This window comes from Paramisgurnus dabryanus, chromosome 12, assembly GCF_030506205.2.
Source record: "Paramisgurnus dabryanus chromosome 12, PD_genome_1.1, whole genome shotgun sequence".
NCBI lineage: Eukaryota > Metazoa > Chordata > Actinopteri > Cypriniformes > Cobitidae > Paramisgurnus > Paramisgurnus dabryanus.
Window position 1 is genome coordinate 18,836,300 of NC_133348.1, and position 24,686 is coordinate 18,860,985.

Below are 24,686 nucleotides of genomic sequence, written 5' to 3' on the forward strand. Positions count from 1 at the left end.
CACAAACCTAAGGGTGACATCACGGACACTACGTCCATATTTTTTACAGTCTGTGGTCAACGCTTGCGCCACGTGTGAATGTACCGCTAGAGGGAAACTAAACATATTACGTTGTACCTTTTTAGGTACATTACTGTACCTTAAGGATCTATTGTGTACCTTTAAAGGCACAGTTAACGTTTTTGTAACCCAGAATTTTGGTTTGAAACAATCAAGCATGGTTTAATTAAGGGTTTGTGCATATTTTAGCCAACCATGGATTAAAACAACCAAGCATCTTTTGCAGTAGTAGTCATTTTGGAGAGTGGGAGCCCTTTATTCAGTAATGAAGAGAAATTAATTTGTAAAATAAATATATTGTAACCAAACCACCCTTCAGCATCCCCTTAGGCAAAATGATATACATTTAAAGGAATTATTATTCAGTACATGAAGCATACCTGAGTTGTCTGCGTTAATGTAAAGCTCAGCAGCTTTTATCAGAGCCTGATGGCTAGATTCATACTTTTCAAAGAAATGCTGTCCCTCCACAAATGACTGAGAAAGCACAAAGATAAATTAAATGAATCAACTCAAGTATCACATTAATAAGAATTTGTAACCAATCTTAAAATTATATCCTGTAGAAAATATCATTCATAGAGTAAAGCCATTGGCTTACACCGTAGCTTTGCAGCAGAAGATCCATTGACTCCAGTCGGCCATATTTTATGATCCAGGATTTGAGCTTAGACTCGACTAGCGACAAAAATGCCAGCATGCGATATTTACACTCCCAGAATTCCAGTTTGCTCAAGTGAACATGCGAGGAGGTAGATATGAAGTTTAATCTAAGAACAGTTAAGTAAATAGTTAACAGCTATTATTGCAAAAATGTTTTTTAAAGTAAAATCCTTATTTGTGTGTTTTTGCGACTTTACCTCTCTGCCATATCTTGCAGCTGTTCTGTTGGAATGGGGACATTTTTGACACATTTGTCTCTGTGGATTACCTGCAAAGTCTTCTTGTGTCTTTCGAGATGCCTTAAGATGTCCTGCACAACCAAAATCAAAACCTATAAGTCTCAGGGTCTGTGTTACTGTAAGTTTGGGTTTTGCGAGTCTTGTTACGAGTCATGCTACCTGGTCATGCAGTATTTTTTTGTGAATGGCTTTGGCCGTCTCATCATGGTCTTGCTGAGGCTCCAGCTCTTCTCGAAGGATCTTCTCTGCCTGATGTAGCCACACACCAACCTTGCTAAGAGGATCTGGAAAACCGCTATCCAGATGTAAATGCCAATCTGAAAGCTACAGCAAGGAATATAACTGGATCACTAACATGATTACAATAACTTGATATCGGCATTTCAGGGTTAGGATAAATTGGCCAAATCTAACAAACCCTCTCTGTTTGTTGATAGCTGGGAATTACCTCAGAAGTAAACATGATTTATAAATATAGTGAATAATACAATAGCATTGGTTTGTCTATGCTGTATTAAAATTTGATATAAAGCTTCAAAACTTTATGGTATGTCCCTATTTATATACTATTTATAACTAAATATACAGTATATACAAAATATGTGTCTTATGTATCTGACCCTTGCAGACAGCCTTTCCCAGGCCTGTTTGACCAAAGCCTGGTCTGCAGTCAGCTTGCCGTCCTTCTGAGCAGATTGAACGCTCGTCTCTACCTGCCGTCTCTGCACTTCAAACTGTACACGGTAGCGCTTGAACATCTGTGAGTGACAGAGAAAAGAATTCAAGAATGAATGGAAATTAAACTGTGACCAAATTGTTTAATATGCGTGCTAAATATTCAAATCATTTCCAATGCAATGGTAGAGTGACAGCAAGATAACACTGACTGTCTAAAGAATGACAGGACAGCCAGCAAGAACAAGACAGGGACAAAATGAACTGAAACTAGAGTAATGCCAAAAGCATAAAAAAATAACCTAAACAGCAAAAATCACACATTCATATATTCATGCAATAAGGGGATCCAACTTTATTTCTCTGGTCATGCAGTCCCTGCAAGTGCTCAGATTTTATTGAATATGAAACATATCCACGGGCACTACAGACTGCAACAGACTGTGGTGGTATGCATGTGATTATGAGACCAACGAGAGCTCTCAGCTCTAATGCATATTACTGCTGTGTACTGGTCTGGAATCAACCATTAGCTTTTTAAATTCACTATTTTGCATTCAAACATTATTTTGTATTAAAGCTGAAGTGTGTCTTTCGTGTGCCATTAGTGTCACAAATGAATTATAAGCACATGTTCATACTGGGTTCCCAAACGTTGTCTCCTGTCTTAACACATTTGTATGCATCTGGCATATCCAAAATTATAAACAGTGGATTTATTTTATAATTTTTTATCAATGTACAATGGGATCAACCTCCTACTGTTAACCCGGAGACTAAATGTAATTAAATATATTAAGTAGTGTAAACTTCATTTAGACAAAGTACTTAATTATTTTCTGTAACACTTTCAACTTTTTAAGTTATTTCTTATTATTTCTAGTTATTTTTATATACTTAATGGGGACATTTCACAAGACTTTTTTAAGATGTAAAATAAATATTTAGTGTCCCCAGAGTACATATGTGAAGCTTAAGCTCAAAATATCATATAGATAATTTATTATAGCATGTTAAAATTGCCAGTTTGTAGGTGTGAGCAAAAATTTGCCATTTTTGGGTGTCCTTTTAAATGCAAATGAGCTGATCTCTGCTCTAAATGGGAGTGCAGTGGTTGGATAGTGCAGATTAAAGGTGGGGTGCATGATTTTTGAAAAACACTTTGGAAAAGGGAGTCGGGCCGAGAACCAAAACACACCTGTAGCCAATCAGCAGTAAGGGGCGTGTCTACTAACAGACATTGTTGCCTGGGTTGCGTATGTGTGGGGCGGGTCTATCAAAAGAAGGTCCTGATTTTATTGGGGTAGGGTCGTGTTTGTTTAGGTGATTTCAAATGTTAACATTGGCTTTCAGAGATCATGCACCCCGCCTTTATAAGGTGGTATTATCCCCTTCTTACAGCCAACAAAACAGAAAGCGAATATATATCAGTTAGCAGCATGACTCTTACAAGTTCTGGTTGACAACATGCCTATAATAGTTATAGACAGTTTCATCGGACGCACATGATACACGTCTGGATCCGAACTTTACTTCCGGTTTCGTTTTTTTAATGATCCAACTAGTTGCTAAACTGATCTCTTGAACAAATGCCTCGTCGAAAATAACAAATGCTTTGGTTTCCTAGGTGATCTAGGTGTTGTTTTTTTGCTTGTTATATAAATAAACTACGTTTAAAGTACTTTGTTGTTATTTATTACACGGCTCTCTGGAATGCTTGATTCTGATTGGTCAGTTGAGACATTTGCAGGTTCGTTCTTTTCGAATAATAACCGCTCCAAAATAATAACGCATAGCCGGTACTACTTTACGAGTAAGATCGCTCCGCGCCAATAAAGATCAATAAAGATTACTGTCTGTTTGGCGCCATCTTGTGACAAACACTCGACAACCACGACAAGACACAGAGAGCTTACTGAGACTGAACTTGACAAAATAGAGCATGCTGCATGACAGCTACGAAGCCAACACACAAAAAAATACAGAATGGGCATTAAAACTTCTCAAAGACTGGCTAAAAGAGAAAAAATGGAGACAGACAAGTATGAAGCAGAGGATCTTAATAAGGTATTACGATCATTTTATGCATCTGTGCAAAGTTTCGCGGAAGGATAAAAATGTTAATTTAAAACAAATATGCCAATAAAATGTTTCAAATTCATATTCATGTCCAGTTTTTTTTCTTATGTGACAAGTAGCCGTGTAATAAGCGGGATAATGTAGAGTCAGCCGGTAGTTATCGGGAAATAAGCCCCTTCAGTGTGATACAAGACCCTCCGCTTCGCGTCGGGTCCTGATCACACTGTCGGGGCTTATTTCCCGATAACTACCGGCTGCCTCTACATTATCCCTTACTTATTATTAGCAGAGTTTACCGGAAGTTACGTGCGGACCGCGACAGCCGCTTGTTTATGTTGTTACTGCTGAAACCGTCTATAATGTGTGTAACCAAGCCAGATCTTACCTGGTACTGCACACCAACACTTCCTCCATCTCTCTGGACTTGAGCGCAGTCTCTCTCGAACTGATCGATCCATGTTTTCAGTTCCCTCAGTGTCTTGCGCTGCTCCCTCTGGGAAAAGTAAAAAAAAAAGAGTTGGATTTCTGAAATGAGGAGAAAGGCAAACATTTGAGTAGATAAGACCCTCGGGCATCTCAAAACTCCTAATTCCCTTGCTTAAAGTAATTTAATGCGCTTTAAACGATCTAAACCCAATACAATTTCAAAGTTAAAAGATGCATCACTAATGCCACATTCATAAAGCCAACACAGACTACGTGCCCCCGCTGTTTACAGGGCTCTTCTTCTCTACAATGTGGATCTGCCCCAACCTCTCTGCGGGGAGCAAGAAATCAGCTCTGCGGGGGGAGATACTAATCATTTTACACACATTTACTCTGCCTATTATGAATTAGGAACAAGAGAGAGAGAAACCGAAGACAATGTTGAGCTAATTCTAACAAAATTAAGCCTATTCTTCCAGCACTCATCTCACATTCTGGCACGCACAGTGTGAATGCCTTTGGGTCACCCAAACGATTATCATGACCTTGCCGACGTCTGCCGCGTGATCTCCTCCCCGCCTCCCGCTAACAAATGCTGTCACATGCACACAATGGCCTAGAATATTAAACCTAGCCTAAATTGTCTTAGTTTAAGAGGTGAAAACAGTTATATGACTATGACAATAGGACAACTACCACAAAAGGACCTGGTGATGCCATGATCCATTCATCTCAGCTTGTTACAGAATATAACCAGCTATGTTTTTCTTTAAAGACCACAGCTAATGCTTATCATCAGTATCGACACAAAGCAGAAAAAAGCCAAAGGCCATTATTGTCATGTTAATGTCACCCCAGTTCTAATGCAAGTATAATGGAAAAAAGGAGTAAAATTATACCAAACGTATCAAAGGGGTACAAAGCCCTGGAATATTAAACGCAGTATCTGCTCTGTTCACAATAAAAAGGAAATAGTCTATTATATTAGCTTTTAACAGCAAAATATTACTAAAAGGTTACATGGTGCGGCGGCAGCAGCAGGTGAACTCCACAGTCGAAATGAGCTTTATACATGCAAACGTACCTCTAACATTTCTTCAATGGCTCGAGGAGCAAGAAAAAACTTGAGACAAAGACAAGAATGATATGAAGAATGAGATGTTAGTGAATAGTAAGACATTAGAGAACAATGACAAGAAGAAATGCAGGAAAATGCTGATAGAGGTCATTGAACTCCACAAACAAGACAGTTAGGTCTCTTTTTGAGATATACTGAATGAAGTTCGGGTGAAATTGTTTGTTTGTATGATAAGAAAGACCTACCTCCTCTTGTTGTCGCCCACTATCTGTTTCTTGGTGGTCCGGGTGTTGTTTCAGAAACTGTGCCACATATGTCATGATGGACTTCTCGTCTGGTTTATCCACATCCACATCTAAATTCAAAAAGATCACAATTTTTTATTAAAGGATTAGTCCATTTTCTTTAAAAAATCGAGATAATTAACTCACCACCATGTCATCCAAAATGTTGATGTCTTTTTTTGTTCATTCGAGAAGAAATTATGTTTTTTGAGGAAAACATTCTAGGATTTTTCTCATTTTAAAGGACTTTAATGGACCCCAATACTTAACAGTTTTAATGCAGTTTAAAATTGCAGTTTCAAAGGACTCTAAACGATCTCAAACAAGGCATAATGGTCTTTTGTAGCGAAACGATTGTCATTTTTGGTAAGAAAAAAAATAAACTTTTAAACCACAACTTCTCGTCTTCCTCCGGTCCTGTGACGTGCCAGTGTGACCTCACGTAATACGTCAAGAGGTCACGGATGACGTATCGAAACTACGCCCCAGTGTTTACAAGTGTGGAGAAAGAGGACCGTTCCGAAGATGTTGTATGTGAAATGATACTAATTAATGTCTTTGTATCAGTTTATTGTTAAAAATGGTCCGCAAATGTGCGTTCATATATGTACCACGTGACCTTTCCACGGCATTACGCAATTACGTGAGGTTGCGCTGGCTCGTCACACAGCCGGAGGAAGAAGAGAAGTTGTTGTTTAAAAGTGCATATTTTTTATTTTTCTTGCCAAAAATGATAATCGTTTCACTAGATAAGACCCTTATGCCTCGTTTGGGATCATTGAGAGTCCTTTGAAACTGCAATTTTAAACTGCATTAAAACTGTTAAGTGTTGGGGTCCATTTAAGTCCATTAAAATGAGAAAAATCCTGGAATGTTTTCCTCAGAAAACATAATTTCTTCTCGACTGAACAAAGAAAGACATCAACATTTTGGATGACATGGTGGTGAGTAAATTATCTGGAATTTTTTTTTTTTTAAAGAAAATTGACTAATCCTTTAATTACTTGTATGGAAATAAAGTTTTCTGCACCATCCCTGTGTTTCAGATGAGTCCCATGACTAATCACAGCTGGCACGTCTATGCTCATTGAACTCTACTCAAAAGCTACTTTTGATCCATGGGAGTAGGATGGAGGTTTGTTAAGCATCTGCTTGTGTTACCAACAATTGTGTTTTATTGTTTTGTGGAAAACATGATTTAATAGGCACAGTAATATTTTTTCTGTACATCCTGTTTCCTTTGTTTCCATGCATTATCATAAAAATGTAATCCTAAAAGTGTACTATTTAAGCTTATATAATGTCAAACATTTTAAATGAATTGTGCTGGGAGTAAAAAATAAATTACAGCAGAATAACTATATAAGACCGTGTACATTTACACATTTGACTTACTGTACATTACATTCAATATATAACATTTTTTAGTATATGCGATTCAAATCCCATTACTTTTGCACTGTGTATGCAATGCTCTACCAATTGAACTACAGGAACACATACATACAATATTTGGCTACACTGTTGAATCCTCTAAACAATAAATCCATGGTTGACAATGTCCCTTGACTTATTCACACACACTATTTGTTCAGTCAGCTTTACCGTGGCTAATAGGCTACTAATCATTTAAATGTCAAGCTTCATTTGTCAGACTTCTGATAGCATGAGGAAACTCAGATGGTGTCTAGCAGGTCTACAAGATTTTACCCCTCTATTAAAAATTCATCATTCACATCCTCTGTGAGTGGCATGCTGCTAATTAGAGTTTAGGCATTAAAAGCTTAAAGCAATATAGCACATCTGCTAAATACAGAAAAACAAATATTAATCTCCCCCAAGTTTATGCTGTTACAATACAACGACATAAAATACACAACAGCACATTTCTAAACCTGCCAAAAACAATAACAAAATCACTAATTCCCATAATCATGATGCCTTCCTACATTTGCATATATTATTCGCATTCTTTAATGACAAGTCTCTTTACAGTAAAACAGTCATTTATTTTCACTGCATTACAAATAACAAAAACACACACACACACACTCTAAATTCTGGGTTGTTTCAACACATGGTGGGTCAAATATGGACACCTTACTGTTAGATTTAATTGGGTTTGTTTATAGTTAACCAACCATATCGTAAAAAATTGTCAAAAAATGTACCCCATCTGTCACAGGGGCAGTACCTTTTAAAAAGGTCCAACTATGTATCATTAAATACAGGAATGCATTTGGTAACATAAACCTCTGAGGCCTTTAAAATAAACTCATTAGGTACAAAGCTTTTTAAAAGTGTACATTCCTAGTAACAGCTGGGGTACATACTTTGACATGTATAAATACTTATACAACATAAAAATCTGTGTTATCAATATCACCTTCAGGGTCAAGTATCCTTGGAATACCCAGTTCTCTCTCAGCCAACAGGAAAGCTTCTTCCAGGTTTTCTCGATTGGGTCTCCTCCAAACACGCTCCATGTTAACCAGGTGGGGTCGCAAAGCATAGATGACAGCATGAAAAGCCACCCCTGTGCGCCAGCTGGGGCCAAAGTCCTTCACATCAAGTCCTAATCTCCTGAAAGCACACGTCTCAAAGTTTACATGATGTCAAAACCCAAGAAAAATGCACTTATTTCCTTATAGAAATCCGGATTAAAGTATGTTAATTCTTGCATTTTTTAAGTTACGAAATCTATAAGGAATGCTTTCACAATACAGTTCTTACTTTGTTGCAGTGGTCTGGACCCATTTAAGCAGGGCTCTCTTGGCCCCGCCCTGAAAGGAGAGGCGGGGCTTGCGTTTGACAGGTGGGCTGCTGGGTTCAGTGCTGTTGGTGCTGTCCACTGAGGAGTTGCTGCTGGACTGAGGCTGAAGAGCTGGTAGATGACTGGTCAATACCTCGATCTGAGCAAGAACACAAAGAGGCCATTAAAGTTTTTTTTTTATGTAACTATATACTTTATGTGGCCACGTTTTTGTCAGAATTTTACCTGGAAATATAAGATGATGGTCCAAATCAACCCCAGTACAATAGACGGTCTGCCATCTACAACATCTGTTGTGTTGATGTTAACTAGCTTAATCTAACAAAAAATAAATAAATATATATCAATCAAAACACATAACAAATAAAACAACTCTGTAATTACATCATTTTTAGTTTGCATAATATATGTGTGTGTGTCCTGTGTGAAATTATATATATATATATATATTATATTGTATGATTTAAACTATATATATTGAGGACATAGAAATTGATTACTTACAGTATATTGAAATTGATTACAATAACATTGTATTTACTGACATGAATGCATACGCTTACATTAACTAACAATAAGCAATATAGTTTTTCTGCATTTGTTAATCTTTTTTTAGTTAATGTTAGTTAATGCCAATACAATTGTACATGTTAGTGCATAGTGCATTAACTAACAGTTACGACTGTTAATTTAAAAACATCTATTGGTAAATGCTGAAATTAACATGTAATGAGAGCAGGATAGCTGAAATGCTGCATTGTTTTTTTGTTAGTTCATGATAACTAATGCAATAACTAATGTTAACAAATACAATCATTTTGATCAAGACCATTCCTGATTCTTTATTACATTTGGACAGATCCTGATTCAAACAGTGATAATGTCAATCACAGGTGTTGTAGACAGTCACAGGAAAGGTCATACTAACCGGAGATCCTCTGTAGGCCGACTGAGCGGTGACAAAACAAAAGACAGAATAAAAGAGAGAAGAAGAATAAAGGTGATTGCATGCTGTAAACAAAAGCAGCTATAACCGAAGGGCTATGCACCCCTCCAACAGAAGGACAAGTGATAAGAACCCTCAGCAACAGACAAAACCAAAACCCTGCAGTGACAGACAAGGAGCGTAGCCTTTTGTACACATGCACCCCATTGTTATACCACACACATGCAGCCACCTTAAAATGAAACTGGCAAGCTGTTAAACTATTAAACATGTAATATAGTACTAACAAGTATGAACTGCTGAAGGCTTTTAAAGGTTGGCAGCAATAATAAATGATCATTCTATGGCAAAAGCTGCAGAACAAATCTTTTTGGCTTTTAAGAAAAAATTAAGAGCACACAAGAGGTAGACAGAAAAGTGGGGGAGAAAGTGGGACTGGGATCAGAACATAAACCAGACTGGATTTGATCCCCTGTCATTGTAAGCCAACAGCTTTATAAGCAATATATTGTGTGTCACGCCGTCACGGGCATTTGCTGCCCTCTGCATCACTATTGTGCGCCACAGAAAAAATATATAACAGCATACGGTTTGGAATGACAAATGGAAATAATATTTACTTTACTATATTACATGTGCCTTTAAAGGGGACATTTCACAAAGTCACAAGACTTTTTTAAGATTTCAAATAAATCTTTGGTGTCCCCAGAGTACGTATGTGAAGTTCTAGCTCAAAATACCACATAGATAATTTATTCTAGCATGTTAAAATTGCCACTTGTAGGTGTGAGCAAAAATGTGCCGTTTGGGGTGTGTCCTTTAAATGCAAATGTGCTGATATCTGCACTAAATAGCAGTACCGTGGTTGGATAGTGCAGATTAAGGGGCGGTATTATCCCCTTCTGACATCACAAAGGGAGCCAAATTTCAATGTTGCAGAGAATGGTTCACCAAAATTTAGTCAATTGGGTTGATCTTTTTCACGTATTCTAGGTTGATAGGAGCACTGAGGACCCAATTATAGCACTTAAACATGGAAAAAGTCAGATTTTCATGATATGTCCTCTTTAAGTTCAGAAAGCATAAAAGTACACTATCAGAAAAAAGTACAATAGTTTTCACTGGGGCAGTACCAGGGTACCAGTATGCACCTTTTAGGTACAAAACTGTACTTTTGGAAAAGGTACCACCCTAGTGACAACTTTTGTACCTTCTTGTACTTTTTTCTGAAAGTGTACAATCACTGATTTCCCTTTAATTTTAATCTTTCTCATGGCCTTACTCAGTCAATATTAAAGGTTATTTATATTATATAGAATGATTTCAAGTAGAAAACAGTAAATCACAAAAAATCACAGACTGGGTCTTAATAAAAAAACATTACCATTATGAGCAGACACACACAATGGAAACAACACAAAACTGTTCTCTACTCTGATTTCTCTCACTGTACTCTGTGGGGTACAGACAGATAAGATGCTGAAAGCCCAAGTAAGACTGTAGCTACAGGAATGGATTTTCAATTCCTCGAGAGATCAGACAGACAGGGCATTCTCAAGAGTGGGAGTCTTAGATTAGAGTATATAATTAGATATTGAGGAGCATCTACAGTGTATGTCTAAATGAAATATCTGTCTACTCTCCTTTCCCCAGAGAGATGAAATGAAAAAATATACTGTACGTAAAGATAAAACAGGACCACTTCTAAACTCCTCTGTGTTTTATACAGCAATGACAGCCCTGCAAAGATAGTAAACATTTTTCTACTAATCTATTTTAAAGCACTGGGATTTACTGAGATACAATAGAATAGATTTAGTGCAGTGATGGCAGCCAAAGATAGAAAGCCCATCATCACACCTGAGCGACTAGAGAAAGATTTATAATATTGTATGATGACTCAGTGCTAAACCCCAGAAATGAGAGTTATTTCACTCTGAGGTGTCAACATCACCCCATAAATGCATGTTGATTTATCATTATAAGCTCAAGAGCCTGTCATGAACTACCCTAACATGCTCTAATTAATTCCTAAACCTTCAGTGCTCCTGCAAGGTTTAGCTTCTACCCGAAGGAATTCAGGACTGACATTAAACAGTCCTACCATTAAAGGACATCTATTTCCAAGATGTAATAAAGGCACAGGTGTGCCCAGAATCTGTCCGTGAAGTTTCAGCTCAAAATACCCAACAGGTCATTTTTGAAGCATGTCCAAAATGCCCACATTTGGGTGGTAGCAAAAACACGCTGTTTGTGTGTGTGTACCTTTAAAATGCAAATGGGTGATTCTCAAGAAATCCAGACTTAGAAGTTGTCCAGCATCAGATTTTTTAAAAAGCCCTTTAAAGCCAATTTTTTTTTCCACATAAGATTAAGGTCTGAACTTACTATAACCATTATTTTTAGAGTATTTAAAAAAATATTTCCTATAGAATTATTTACATTTTTTAGATTATCACTATCAAAAATTATCATTACCGCAACATGATATTACATTAAATATATGCATTTACAAACTCATGTTTCGGTAGTGAAAACTAAAAAGTTTTAAGCTTAACAAAATTTTAAGCTTTATCGGGAGAAAAAATAAGAACTGCTTACCTGGTAGCCATCTTGAGTGTCACAGTCAATTATGTCCCTTATAACAATTTTTTTAAATGTTAGTTCCTTGAGGGCCTAAACAATGATTGAAAATTGTTGCGGAGGATGAGAAAATTGGTCTTGGACACATTTATATTCCTTATTATTGTCTCTACATTTACCAATGATCACCAAATACCACATGTTTCTTTACTGTAAATATTTATAGTATAACATTTTTTTAGATTTTTTTATTATAAATATTTCCAATGTTTAAAAACCAAAATCCAGTCATGGACACGTTGCGGTAATGAAAATGTTCCCTTTAAATGTGAAAAAAACAACAAAATTGGTTTGTATGATGTCATTTGAAATCATGTGCAAAATAGTACATGAAGAGATGTTTGTAACTGTATGCTTCTTATTTTGATAGCATTTACTTTTTTTATCAAAATGTTTCATGACACCTCATAAGTCTAATTTCGTGAGAATCTCCCAAATGAGCAACTGCTCCTCACTCCATTTCCAAAAGACAGGATTAAAAGTAAAAATGTGCTACATATGTTCAAAGTGAAATTATCGAGAAAGTCGTTTTATATTTGTTCAAAATTCAACCAGATTTTAATAGACATCAAAAAATATTTCTCTGTCTAAAACTTTATCTTTTAAAATGATTTTTTTCTGAAAACTGTTACTTTCGCCCCTGCTCTCCCTTACATTTGTTAATGTGCAGTGCTCTCAAGCTGAATATGCACTATAAACCCACTAAGATTTGAAATATGCTTAATTTTGCGCATTTATAGGACACTTGTGAATGTTGGAAACAAACCAAAGTTCCTCATAGTTTAAAATGAGATCGTGTTAAGCTAAATATATTCAGGAGATCTGTAAACAGAGTTAAAAACTCAGTTTATCTTATGTCTCTCATGAGACAAAGTGTTGCAAAGTGAGGGAGCAACATCCGAGCAGATACTACGGGGGTAAAGCTGGAAAGGTCATGTAGGTCAGACTGAGCAGTTATGACCTGGAGCTCTACACCTGAGCAAAGCACTCTGGGAATGCACTCTTACCCTCCTGCCCTCCAGAAATTTAAGAGCTCTTCCAACGTTAGCAACCCAGTGGATCCTCCTCAGCTTGCGGCCCTGCTCACACGGCTGCCACATGGGAGAGGACAAGAAGAGCAGACAAAAGAAAAAGGTAAACAGAGGAAAATGTAAATCACCGACAAGGAAAATATGAAGAGAAACACATGAAGAGACACCAAGACAACAGATGAGATAGAGAGAGAGACGTAGACAAGAGAGAGAGCATAAAAACAAATACACTTGCTATAAAAGCCCCATGTGTCATGTATATTGATTATTACAGTGCTTGATGGAACTGAAGCATCTCATACGAGGCTTCATTTACAGTATGGTTGTTCATGTGGGTTGGTAGATATGGTTTACAGGGACATGAATAGTGTATAATGACATGTTTATTATGCCATAAACATGGTTTATGACACAGGAATTGTCCTCGTAAACTGAAGGGCTTAAAAACATACTAAATGGTACTTTTTCATAGATTAAAGAAAACACCACCATTTTTCAATATTTTACTATGTTCTTACCTCAGCTTAGATGAATTAATACATCTCTATCTTTTTTAAATGCGTGCACTTAATCTTTGTACAGCGTGTTGTGAATGTGTTAGCATTTAGCCTAGCCCCATTCATTCCTTAGGATCCAAACAGGGATGAATTTAGAAGCCACCAAACACTTCCATGTTTTCCCTATTTAAAGGCGCTCTAAGCGAATAATGTGCGACGTCACTTCCTGTTGATGTTTGAACTGTTTTCAAACAGATAGAGCGTAGCTAACTCCTCCCCCTCCCCCTCCCTTCCGTGCTTTCATGAACGCGCCAAACCCCCACCCCCAAATCCTTCTTGTCGTTTATTGGCTGGAATACTTTGTTTTGTTTTGTGCTGGCTAGGTTTGGCCATTTGTTGATATTGCCGTTTGTGAAGCCTGGGCTGTCTACAGAGATCGCGTTTTTTTACAGTTTGATCAGCGGACAGGCAGCAAGCAGATAGTGAGGAGATGTTTCCGGTATGTAACAAAAAATGTTTTATGGTCTAAAACGCTTCAATTCGCTTAGAGCACCTTTAAAGACACTTATATGAGTAGTTACACGAGTAAGTATGGTGGCACGAAATAAAATGGAAGAGCACTTAGTTTTCAGCCCTTCGACCTCGGGCGCAGTAATATTGACAGAAGTTTGAGCGAGAGGAAATGTAGTTAATAGTGATGATGTAACTGTAAACTGCTGCAAACTACGTGCTCTTCCGCCATACAAAATATAAAAAATTGCTGTTTTATTTTGTGCCACCATACTTACTCGTGTAACTACTCATGTAACAGTCTTTAAATAGGGAAAACATGAAGTATTTGGTGGCTTCTAAATTCATCCCCGTTTGGATCCTAAGGAATGAATGGGGCTAGGCTAAATGCTAACACATTCACGACGCGCTGTACAAAAATTAAGTGCACGCATTAAATAAAGATAGGTATGTATTAATTTGTCTAAGTTGAGGTAAGAACATAGTAAAATATTGAAAAACGGTGGTGTTTTCCTGCCAAAAGGTTTTTGTGATGGTTGGGGTTAGAGTCTGAGGTAGGTTAGGGGAATATACAGTTTGTACAGTATGAAATTAATTGCGTGTATGGAACTGTCCCCGTAAAATATGCGAACATGCGTGTGTGTGTGTGTGTGTGTGTGTGTGTGTGTGTGTGTGTGTGTGCGTGCGTGCGTGCGTGCGTGCGTGTGTGTTGTATAGTGAATATTCAGTTCTTGAGTAATCAGAACTTCTTTATAAAATCATGTTTGTTATCATCTATCAAATATATATCAAATACCAAACCAATCCTACTAAACACAAAGGGAGATTAATTACCCAAACTAAGGAGCTTACCAGTTTATGACCAGAGAGAACTTCAAGAAGAGCCAACAACATCACTCCATCTTTAACATCTTCAAAGAGATCTGACACCACCAGGGGAGGATTACGCTGGAGAGAAAACAACAATCGATCAATAAGTTTACATTTTACTTACCAGATACTTGATTGAGAGAACGTGTGATAGTCTGGTATTTTTGTACAAAAGTTGAACATCTTGAATCAGAAACCAGCTGGAGTATAACCGAGTGAATATGTGGGATGTCAGGCTTTGACAGTTCTTAGCAAAAGAATTATCCAGAAAGCCTTAGGAAAAGTGCTGATTCTGGAGACGACACAGACTGTCTGACCTGACGGAGCCCCTCCACTAATCCATCCTCACATCCCCTCTTTACCCGGTCGAAACATCTAGGATTTCTCTAAATACAGCAATCACATGACTGGGATTTGGAATGGAAAGCAGCCGAGTGGCAAAGTCATTCTTGGGGAGATTAATATGAAGCGGTGTAAGTGAGAGAGAAAAGATGGAGATACATCAAGGTACACTAAAACTAAAGGTTGAAATAAGAGGTTCTTCATAGTGATGCCATACAAGAACCATTTTTGGTTCTCCAAAGAACCTTTCGGTCATCTTAAAAGAACAATTTCTTTTATTCCTTTTTATAGACTTTTAAGATTTTTGTGCAAAAATCTGTTGATGTATTGTTAAAGGTTCTTAATTGAACCATACAGTTTAACAAAGAATGCTTTTTGGCACATTCATTTTTAAGAGTGCAGAGGATAAAATGTTTAAGTGAAAGATGTCAAGAGAAAAGACACTGGGGGTGACCTTAATGAGAAACAGAAGTGTTTTTTTTAAAGAAGATTCACTTTTAAAGCATTTTTTTTTTTTTGGAAAGCAGGGGAGGAATTGCTGAGATCTTATTAGCTCTAAATAATTCAAAAGCTAATTGGATAAAATCACCTTATAGGATATTACATTAAAAAGAGGCACTTTGAGTAATTATGCCGCTAATGAAAAATAAGAGGAAAAACCACAAAGGCACAACCAGCAGGGCTTAACAAACTAATTATCTGTGTCTGGTTATTACTGATGGAAAAAGATTGTCACGGCAGGCGCTGGTGATGTGTTCGGCTGACTGACAGTATTTAGATATGGTAGCTGCATATTTCTGTGTTAGTTGGGTAACCCAATCAAAGTTCATGTGAACATTGAAACGCCTGAGGGCCTCTCTAACTGTTTTCAATATCTAGTTGATGGAGGTGGGGGGTTGAGTTCAATCAAGGTTGAGGGTAGGACATTGCTGGAAACTGGTTAACTGCACCAAAACACATATTAATAATCCAATTACACCATACACTACAGCATATGAAGCGCTGTAGTTTGTGTATCTGACATGCTTTCTTGTAAATGAGCATTTTTTATCAGACTCTTAAAGAAGTCTGCCAACAAAGCTGTATTTCTGAATGGGAATAAGCAGATTGGAAGCGAAAGTATTTGATGAACGTATAATACGTGCTGAGAGCATTCGGTTAATATCATTATCTCATTTTTGACAGGGGTGGCATTTAGAGGCTTTTGCGTCTAAGCTCCTCATATATAACAGATTAGTACATATTACTTAAAATGTATGTACCCAATAAACAGCTGCAATCAAGTAAAAAGCATATTACAACTCAAGTTTGCTGTTATAAAGGAAAACCCCGCCCATTTTTATTTCAATATTATAAAATGCAGCCTCTAAGTACATACACTCACCTAAAGGATTATTAGGAACACCATACTAATACTCTGTTTGACCCCCTTTCGCCTTCAGGACTGCCTTAATTCTATGTGGCATTGATTCAACAAGCATTTTTTAGAAATGTTGGCCCATATTGCTAGGATAGCATCTTGCAATTGATGGAGATTTGTAGGATGCACATCCAGGGCACGAAGCTCCCGTCCACAACATCCCAAAGATGCTCTATTGGGTTGAGATCTGGTGACTGTGGGGGTCATTTTAGTACAGTGAACTCATTGTCGTGTTCAAGAAACCAATTTGAAATGATTCGAGCTTTGTGACATGGTGCATTATCCTGCTGGAAGTAGCCATCAGAGGATGGGTACATGGTGGTCATAAAGGGATAGACATGGTCAGAAACAATGCTCAGGTAGGCCGTGGCATTTAAACGATGCCCAATTGGCACTAAGGGGCCTAAAGTGTGCCAAGAAAACATCCCCCACACCATTACACAACCAGCCTGCACAGTAGTAACAAGGCATGATGGATCCATGTTCTCATTCTGTTTACGCCAAATTCTGACTCTACCATCTGAATGCCTCAACAGAAATCGAGAATCATCAGTCCAGGCAACAGTTTTCCAGTCTTCAAATGTCCAATTTTGGTGAGCTCATGCAAATTGTAGCCTCTTTTTCGTATTTGTAGTGGAGATGAGTGGTACCCAGTGGGGTCTTCTGCTGTTGTAGCCCATCCGCCTCAAGGTTGTGCGTGTTGTGGCTTCACAAATGCTTTGCTGCATAACTTGGTTGTAACGAGTGGTTATTTCAGTCAAAGTTGCTCTTCTATCAGCTTGAATCAGTCGGCCCATTCTCCTCTGACCTCTAGCATTTTCGCCCACAGGACTGCCGCATACTGGATGTTTTTCCCTTTTCACACCATTCTTTGTAAACCCTAGAAATGGTTGTGTGTGAAAATCCCAGTAACTGATCAGATTGTGAAATACTCAGACCGGCCCGTCTGGCACCAACAACCATGCCACGCTAAAAATTGCTTAAATCTCCTTTCTCTCCCATTCTGACATTCATTTTGGAGTTCAGGAGATTGTCTTGACCAGGACCACACCCCTAAATGAACTGAAGCAACTGCCATGTGATTGGTTGATTAGAAAATTGCATTAATAAGAAATTGAACAGGTGTTCCTAATAATCCTTTAGGTGAGTGTAGATTGTTATTTTATGTTCTTGCACAAAGACTTGAATTTGACTTTATTTGCATTACTATAAAGGTGCAGAAGAAGAGCCATACAGATCCCACAATATAGAAATGTAACAAATCTGTGGCACAGTTTATAAATCTGCAGGTACAAATTGCAAGATATTGGGTATGATTTGCAAATCTGTGAAAACTGCTTTGAAATTTAAAAAAGTTTTAACCTCTAGTTACGTTTAACTTTGCTCCTTTCTGATGTTGACATGTAGTCTGTAATCAGTAACAGAATTCAGAAAGAAAGCTGATGGGGTGTATCCATGTCTGTAGTGACAAAGCAGGTGGAAGCAGCAGGGTTTCCGGGTGCGCGGTTCACCCGTGCTATCTGTCAAACACATGAGAAACGAGCTCATCCTCAATATTGGGCATGCCATAATTAAGCCCTAACCCTGTCTAAGAGGATTTGTCAAAATTGAAATGGAGGGTGGGCTCTTACTCGCTCCTTTAAATGCTCTCTCTCCCCTCTCTAGTGGCTAATCAAGTTGAGGCTCTTAGGCAGATTAGTACTTCAGCCCTGCCTCTCCGATGTCCTTCAATTTTGCAAGCATTTGCATGTGTGAAAAGGCCTGAGGTGCTATCAAGGTGTCCTGTGATGCTATCATATAATGAATGATTTGGATGGAGTATGAGGATTATGTTAAATTAAGTCCAATACTGATCAATATTGTAAGAACTGATTATTGGGTTGAACCACAATTTTAGCTTTTTGTCTTTTGTAGGACGTTGGTACGTTTTTGATTTTAAATTTGATTTGCAACTGTGGTGCGGACCCCCAAAACAAAACCTAGAGTTTGGAAGTTGATTAAAATTATTTATCTCTCACAAGTTGAAAGTAATTTGAAATGAACAAACCTAATTAACTGCATTCAGACCTAATTATATTTCATTATTTATCATGAACCTGTGGGCGAGTCATTAATAGTCTTTTAATACTTGTGTAAAGGAAAGAGAATGGAGAAGCAGTTGTGTGTAATTCTCATTCTGTATTATCTCACCAATGTTAAGAATTAATCCTGTGCCTTTGGGATATAAATAGAGCTGGTAAATCACTACAAATGATTTGCATTACAGATGGAAAGCTAGATATTTGATCAAAAAAACGCATGCGGTTTCTCTTCAGTCAGCTGAAGAAGATCAGTGTCGCGGTCTGTCAAACACTACAATAGTCACATTTCTTCCTATTTACCACATGCATTCTGTAACTTCTACTGGAAATACTTGAGTGCTGTCACCAAGGCAACATCATTCAGCAGTGGGATGAGGTTAAAGGGCAGCAGCAAAGAAGTGAGAACAGCTGCAGGTGCCTGTGATTGAGTGTTGGTGTTCAGCTTTTTAACTAATTTTTGGGATTTAAATGACATACTCAATATAACTGATCCTGACATTTGTAGAATAAGTTCAAATAATTCTGTATTGCAAATTTAATGAGACAATCTTCTTTCCCTTCTGCAAATACAGTACTTAATAAACGTCTTTTTGCAAGTTAATACATTGTATTATGTAGGAAAGATTATTTTGCTACTTCATAGCTGTCCATTGAAAGCAGTAATGACTGATCTAAAAGCGAAATGAATAGTTCACCGAAAAATTTTGAACAGAAAGATTTCTTTTAGCCTTTTGTGTTCAGCAAAAATGTATACAGGTTTGGAACAACTTGAGGTGAGAAAATGATGTCAGAATTTTCTTTTTTTATGAACTATCCCTTTAACTTTACCTTTTTAGTTATATATGAATCCTTTAACCTCCGTAAAACTGGTGTGTCAAAATAAGTGGACATCACATTTTTTGTTGTTTGCACCATAATACTTAATTCTGTGTAACTGGAACCTGTTGTACACAAACGTGGACAATTACACAGCTTCATGTTCAAAGAAAAATATTTGGTTATTATATTTATTGGTTCTTCCTAACCCCAAGTAGCTGGAAGGAGGTTAAATCAACTTCAGCTCCATGACACAGTAGAAAAAAGACCTAAGGCAGGCAAGGGCAGTCTCCATATTATCAGTGCCGATCTTACTGAATCAATCTGCTGCTTTTGACACGGTCAATCACCACATCCTCCTGTTGACCATCATGGCTATGGGTGTCTCAGACACAGCGCATCTATGGTTCAAGTTGTACCTCTCAGGTAGGTCATTTAGGGCATCCTGGAGAGGTGACGTCTCCAAACCCCAATGTCTCAATTCCGGAGTACCTCAAGGCTCCGTGTTTGGACCACTGCTCTTTTCGATATAAATTACATCCCTGGGTTCTGTCATTTGAAAACATGGCTTTTCCTACCACTACTTGTCGTTCCTCCCTGATGATCCCACGGTTTTTGCCCGCATCTTAGCATGCCTGAGGGACATCTCACTCTGGATGAAGGATCATCATCTCCAGCTTAACCTTGCGTAGACACAACTGCTTGTTGTATTATCTGAACCAAAGATTCATCACAACCTTTCCATTCATCTAGGTTTCTGGACCATCACCCCTTCCAGGGCAGCCAGAAACCTGGAAGTGGTAACTGATGATCAGCTTAGCTTCAAGGAGCATGTTGCCAGCACCGCTCGCTCTTGTAGATTCCTCATCTACAATATTAGAAAAATTAGACCTTTCCTACAGTAAATGAGCATGCTACACAGGTCCTAGTCCAGGCTCTTGTCCTGTCCAGGCTGGACTACTGCAATGCCTTCCAGCCTACACAACCAAACCCCTAAAGATGATATAGAATGCAGCGGAAAGAGGGTCTTTATTGAGCCAAAGAGGGCGCACATCACTCCTCTCTTTGTCAGGTTTCAATGGATCTGCTCCTGGCCTTTATAACCACCACTGGGTCAGCACCCCCTTACATTTACTTGCTTATACAGCCTTACGTACCCTCTCGAACCCTGCGCTCTGTCACCAAGCAACGGCGTATTGTTGTTGATCTTATTTTATTGCTTGTTTTATCATATTTGAGGCCACCTTGGAAGTTTGTTGAGGTCCCCATGGCCCGTCCCCCGTTTGACAAACACTGGGCTAAACAATTTAAGACAAACTGCATAGAGTTATGGTTGGCCACAGTGAAACTCTCCAAGCAGAAAACTCATCAGACCTTCAAAGAAATTTTTAGAAACATTGGCATTCATAAATGTTTACACATTCCCTGCCCTGTGTCCTGTTAGTTAAGAAAAAAGTTGCCTATCTAGTGCAGCAGTTGTGTAGACGTTAGTGGAAACACTTATAATCTGACTGATGAATCCTGACTCCTGTCAGGAAAAAATGAGCATTTACAAACTCAAAAAGCACAATAATCCTCTGAATCTCTAACTGACAGATCAAATATGTTCCTGACAGATGGTAATGGGCTCACAAATACTGTAAATAATGGCTAGACTAAGTGTTTAATTAAAATATTCAGCTGAAAAGGACACTGGCATGCAATCCTATTATAAAATACCACATCAAGATGTATTCCTCACAGACTGATATTTCAAAATGAAATTTCTGCCTCTCGACACTGAAAAGTCAAAGTGATTATAGTGGATATATTTAGAGTGGCAGGTAATTACAAACGGCTTGACCAGTCATTCTTTACAAACAAATCAATTTACCATTTATTACAGGCGCATGATGAGGCCAAATGATCCAGTGTCCAATTTTGTTTTGTTCATTTATACAAGCACCTGTTAATAGTTAACCTTTTAATATTGCTCTTATTGTGATGAAAGCAATTTAACTGGTTTGTCTCTTTCTGATGTATACTTGAAAACCTAAAATTCAATTTTAAATACTTTCTCCTATCCTAGCTTAATATATGCCCAAATTTTCCCAGACAGTACATGTTTGTATACCCAATAGCAGACCTATTTGAAATTTAGCATGTTTTTGCACACTTTAACTTATACAATGTTTCAAAAGTGACATTCCATAATTATGTAATGGTGTTGTTACTTAGCAATCTATACGTAAATCTTGTCAGCAGACTGACTGTACCATGGCACAGTAATCTATAGAGGGGATTAAAGTGCATATTTATGGTGGACTTGAACTGGTGCCGCCAGTCTTGTGACAGATTAATTCTGTAATATGGGGAGAAGTGTATAAGAACCTTTATGTTTTTTGAATGACTTATTGCATACAGTATGTTTGTTTACACATCTTACCTTTGCCAAATGAGAGTTGATCCATTTTGTAAAGGTTCTCTTCTGTACAGCTTCCTGCTCGTCTACAGGAAAGACAGACATACAAAACACATTTAAATTCAGAGTAACATCAATCCAAATGGACAAGCAATATAGTTTGAATCTTAACCAAAACATACGAGGTGACTGAAGCCCCAGCACCACAAAGTTAGCCAAATAAAATAACAGTAACAATGTTTTAAAGGTGCAGTGTGTAGTTTTTAGAAGGATTTCTTGACAGAAATGCAAAATAATATACAAAACTATATGATCAGGGGTGTATTAAGACCTTTGTTTATGAACCGTTATGTTTTCATTACCTTAGAATGAGATGTTTTATCTACATACACCGAGGGTTACATGGAAGTCACCATTATGTGCCGCCATGTTTCTACAGAATTAAGTTAACACTAAGTTGCTCCGACGATGACATGTTTGTCTGGTGGCGGCTAACGTAGCTTCTCTATGTGTTTTAAAAGCAAGGGGTTAGCAGTGAACTAAGCCGTTGGTTGCAATGCGCAACCTCACCACTAGATGCCACAAAAATTTACACAATGCACCTTTAAGACAACACGAGCAAGAATACACAGGCAATACAATAGTAATACACAGCTGGACTTTAAGGATTAATGGGCTATGCCGTTACCCAACACTTTTTAAAGGATCCTTTAGGTACAAATGCGGAGTTTCGTTGCAAAACGAGATAAATCCGTTTTTTTAATTGTTCAGAAATCTCGTTTTTTGGTTGTGCATTCCAATTAATATAAATTCAACTGCAGTTGGTTTGTTTTGATTTAAACTTTCAAAACTTAAAAAATACAGCTAAGTAACACCATAAAACAAAATAATAACATAATAACATGATAACATAATAATAAGCATGTTTTGACAAAAATGTAAAAAAATGGATTTATCTCGTTTTGCAACGAAACTCTTCAAATGTGTCCTAGTACCCCAAAGGTACATATCTTTTCCCAAATGGCACAAATAAGGACCTTTTTATCATCCCAGTGACCACTTTTGTACCTTTTTCTTACAGTGTGTCATTACAAACCTATAAGCCCCTTTTCTGCAGAACACAAAAGATATTATAAGGAGCATTTGCTAACCAAACAACACTGGCCCAACACTTCCCAAATATCTTTTTTTTTTTGTTTAACACAGAAGAAAGACTCATACAGATTTTAAACCACATGAAGGTGAATAAATGTCAGAATTTTCAGTGAACTATCCCTTTAATAACGTTAATTTAACATTACATTCACAAAACAATTATTCTGCAATTTCAATGATTCTAGACTACGGGGAGATGCTAATATTCTTCAGCTTAACTGGTACATGAGCAAGACATGACAAGTGATGCCGGCCTGACATCTTTAATAAAACCACTGTCTGATGAATTACACTGAAGTCAGTCACTGTGTCACACATCATCTGTGTGTGTGCATGTGCACGTGTGTTAGGAGAAGGAGCCGGCTCATGCATAATGCAGACCGCATGCACTTTTGTCACATGTGTTAAAAATGTGTATTTTGTGAATTACTAGTTTGCATGAATCAGTTTCAGATTTAAAGGAATTAAATATTGATGAGACGAAGAGTGTGATAAATGATAATAGAGGAGATTTGCAGCTGCATTAGCGTGTGTGTGGATGTGCGTATGTGCCCAGCCCACCATCACAGGGACAGGGTGACTTTGAGCCGGAAACACAGATGTACTGTAGCCTCACACTGTCCCATCACAGATGTCTGCACCTAAAAAAAACTGCGACCATTGTATCCCCTTAATTATCCCTGTGTGCCTTTTTTTCCAAATCCTAATTAAATCCTTTCCAAAATAACCACCATTATAAATCAACAATTCCTACTGTAGTCTCACATGATCACACGTCCTATGAGTGATGATGATGATTCACAGTGCATCCACTAACCTGCCGAGCTGTTTTGAACATTTTGTATGTGTGCACAGATATGAAAAGCTTTAAGCCAAGAATAAATGTATCAAATACACACTGAAAAACCCAAACATACCCAGAGATGCAGATCTTCCACAAAGTATTTCTCATTTATATAAACTATACCCACACGCATGCAATCATCTTATAAGCACTAAAGATGTTAGTCATCACAAGAATAAAATATATTTTAAAGCAAACAAGTATGCCAAATTCTTACCACGCAAGTGCTGAGAAACCCCCGGCACTAAGTTCATGCATGTGCCGGACTTCTTTTCGGCAGCTATATCTTCCCATCGTCTTGCCACCTTGCCCTTGACGTCCATTCCCACAATGCCTCTATGAACCCTAAGTCCATGAAGAGTGCATCCACCTGTGATGGTGAGAGTACCCTTGCCCTCTCTTTCTCACTGCTGGGTATCTCCTCTAAGACCTTTCAAAATGAAGAGGTCCTGAATCAAAATGACCTTCTGCTGATCTCTTTTTTAAGTTCCCGAATTTCCTTATAACAAACACCTTGCAGTAAACTAAAAGGAAATCTTGACTTCAGCTACCCTCCTATACTGCATACTGCAATGTAAGAGTGTGTGGGAATGTGTGCATGTGTGCAACGCCGGTCTAAGCATTTCTCTCTCAAATGGTATGACTGCAGTAACAGTCCATTCCCCTTGTGCCTCCAGCCAATCGGATTGTGTGGGAATGCGTGATGTCATCATCAGACATCTGAGCATATAAATGGAGGGGGAGTGGCGTGTGCGTGCGTGTTGTGAGCACATGCTCTTTAAAGACCAAACCAGGCAGGACATGCTGAAATTCCCAAAGATCAGCCGAATTCCCTATCTCTCTCTCCTCTAGT

The 24,686-nt window shown here is 37.9% G+C and overlaps 1 protein-coding gene across 1 annotated transcript in view; it reads right to left on the bottom strand.

Moving 5' to 3' along the window:
- LOC135738614 (nesprin-1-like) overlaps positions 1 to 24,156 on the bottom strand; it is a 41,841-nt gene extending 17,685 nt beyond the window's left edge. Inside the window, exons 1-15 of the mRNA XM_073816308.1 lie at positions 24,051 to 24,156; positions 21,859 to 21,920; positions 14,757 to 14,852; positions 12,874 to 12,957; positions 9,206 to 9,226; positions 8,503 to 8,595; positions 8,238 to 8,416; positions 7,891 to 8,087; positions 5,466 to 5,575; positions 4,102 to 4,209; positions 1,583 to 1,720; positions 1,122 to 1,286; positions 921 to 1,033; positions 662 to 830; positions 441 to 537 (exon numbers count right to left, since the gene is read on the bottom strand). Of these exons, the coding sequence (XP_073672409.1) occupies positions 441 to 537; positions 662 to 830; positions 921 to 1,033; positions 1,122 to 1,286; positions 1,583 to 1,720; positions 4,102 to 4,209; positions 5,466 to 5,575; positions 7,891 to 8,087; positions 8,238 to 8,416; positions 8,503 to 8,595; positions 9,206 to 9,226; positions 12,874 to 12,957; positions 14,757 to 14,852; positions 21,859 to 21,920; positions 24,051 to 24,156 (1,738 nt within the window). The remainder of the gene's footprint in view (positions 1 to 440; positions 538 to 661; positions 831 to 920; positions 1,034 to 1,121; positions 1,287 to 1,582; positions 1,721 to 4,101; positions 4,210 to 5,465; positions 5,576 to 7,890; positions 8,088 to 8,237; positions 8,417 to 8,502; positions 8,596 to 9,205; positions 9,227 to 12,873; positions 12,958 to 14,756; positions 14,853 to 21,858; positions 21,921 to 24,050) is intronic.
- Between the last annotated feature and the right edge of the window lie 530 nt (positions 24,157 to 24,686).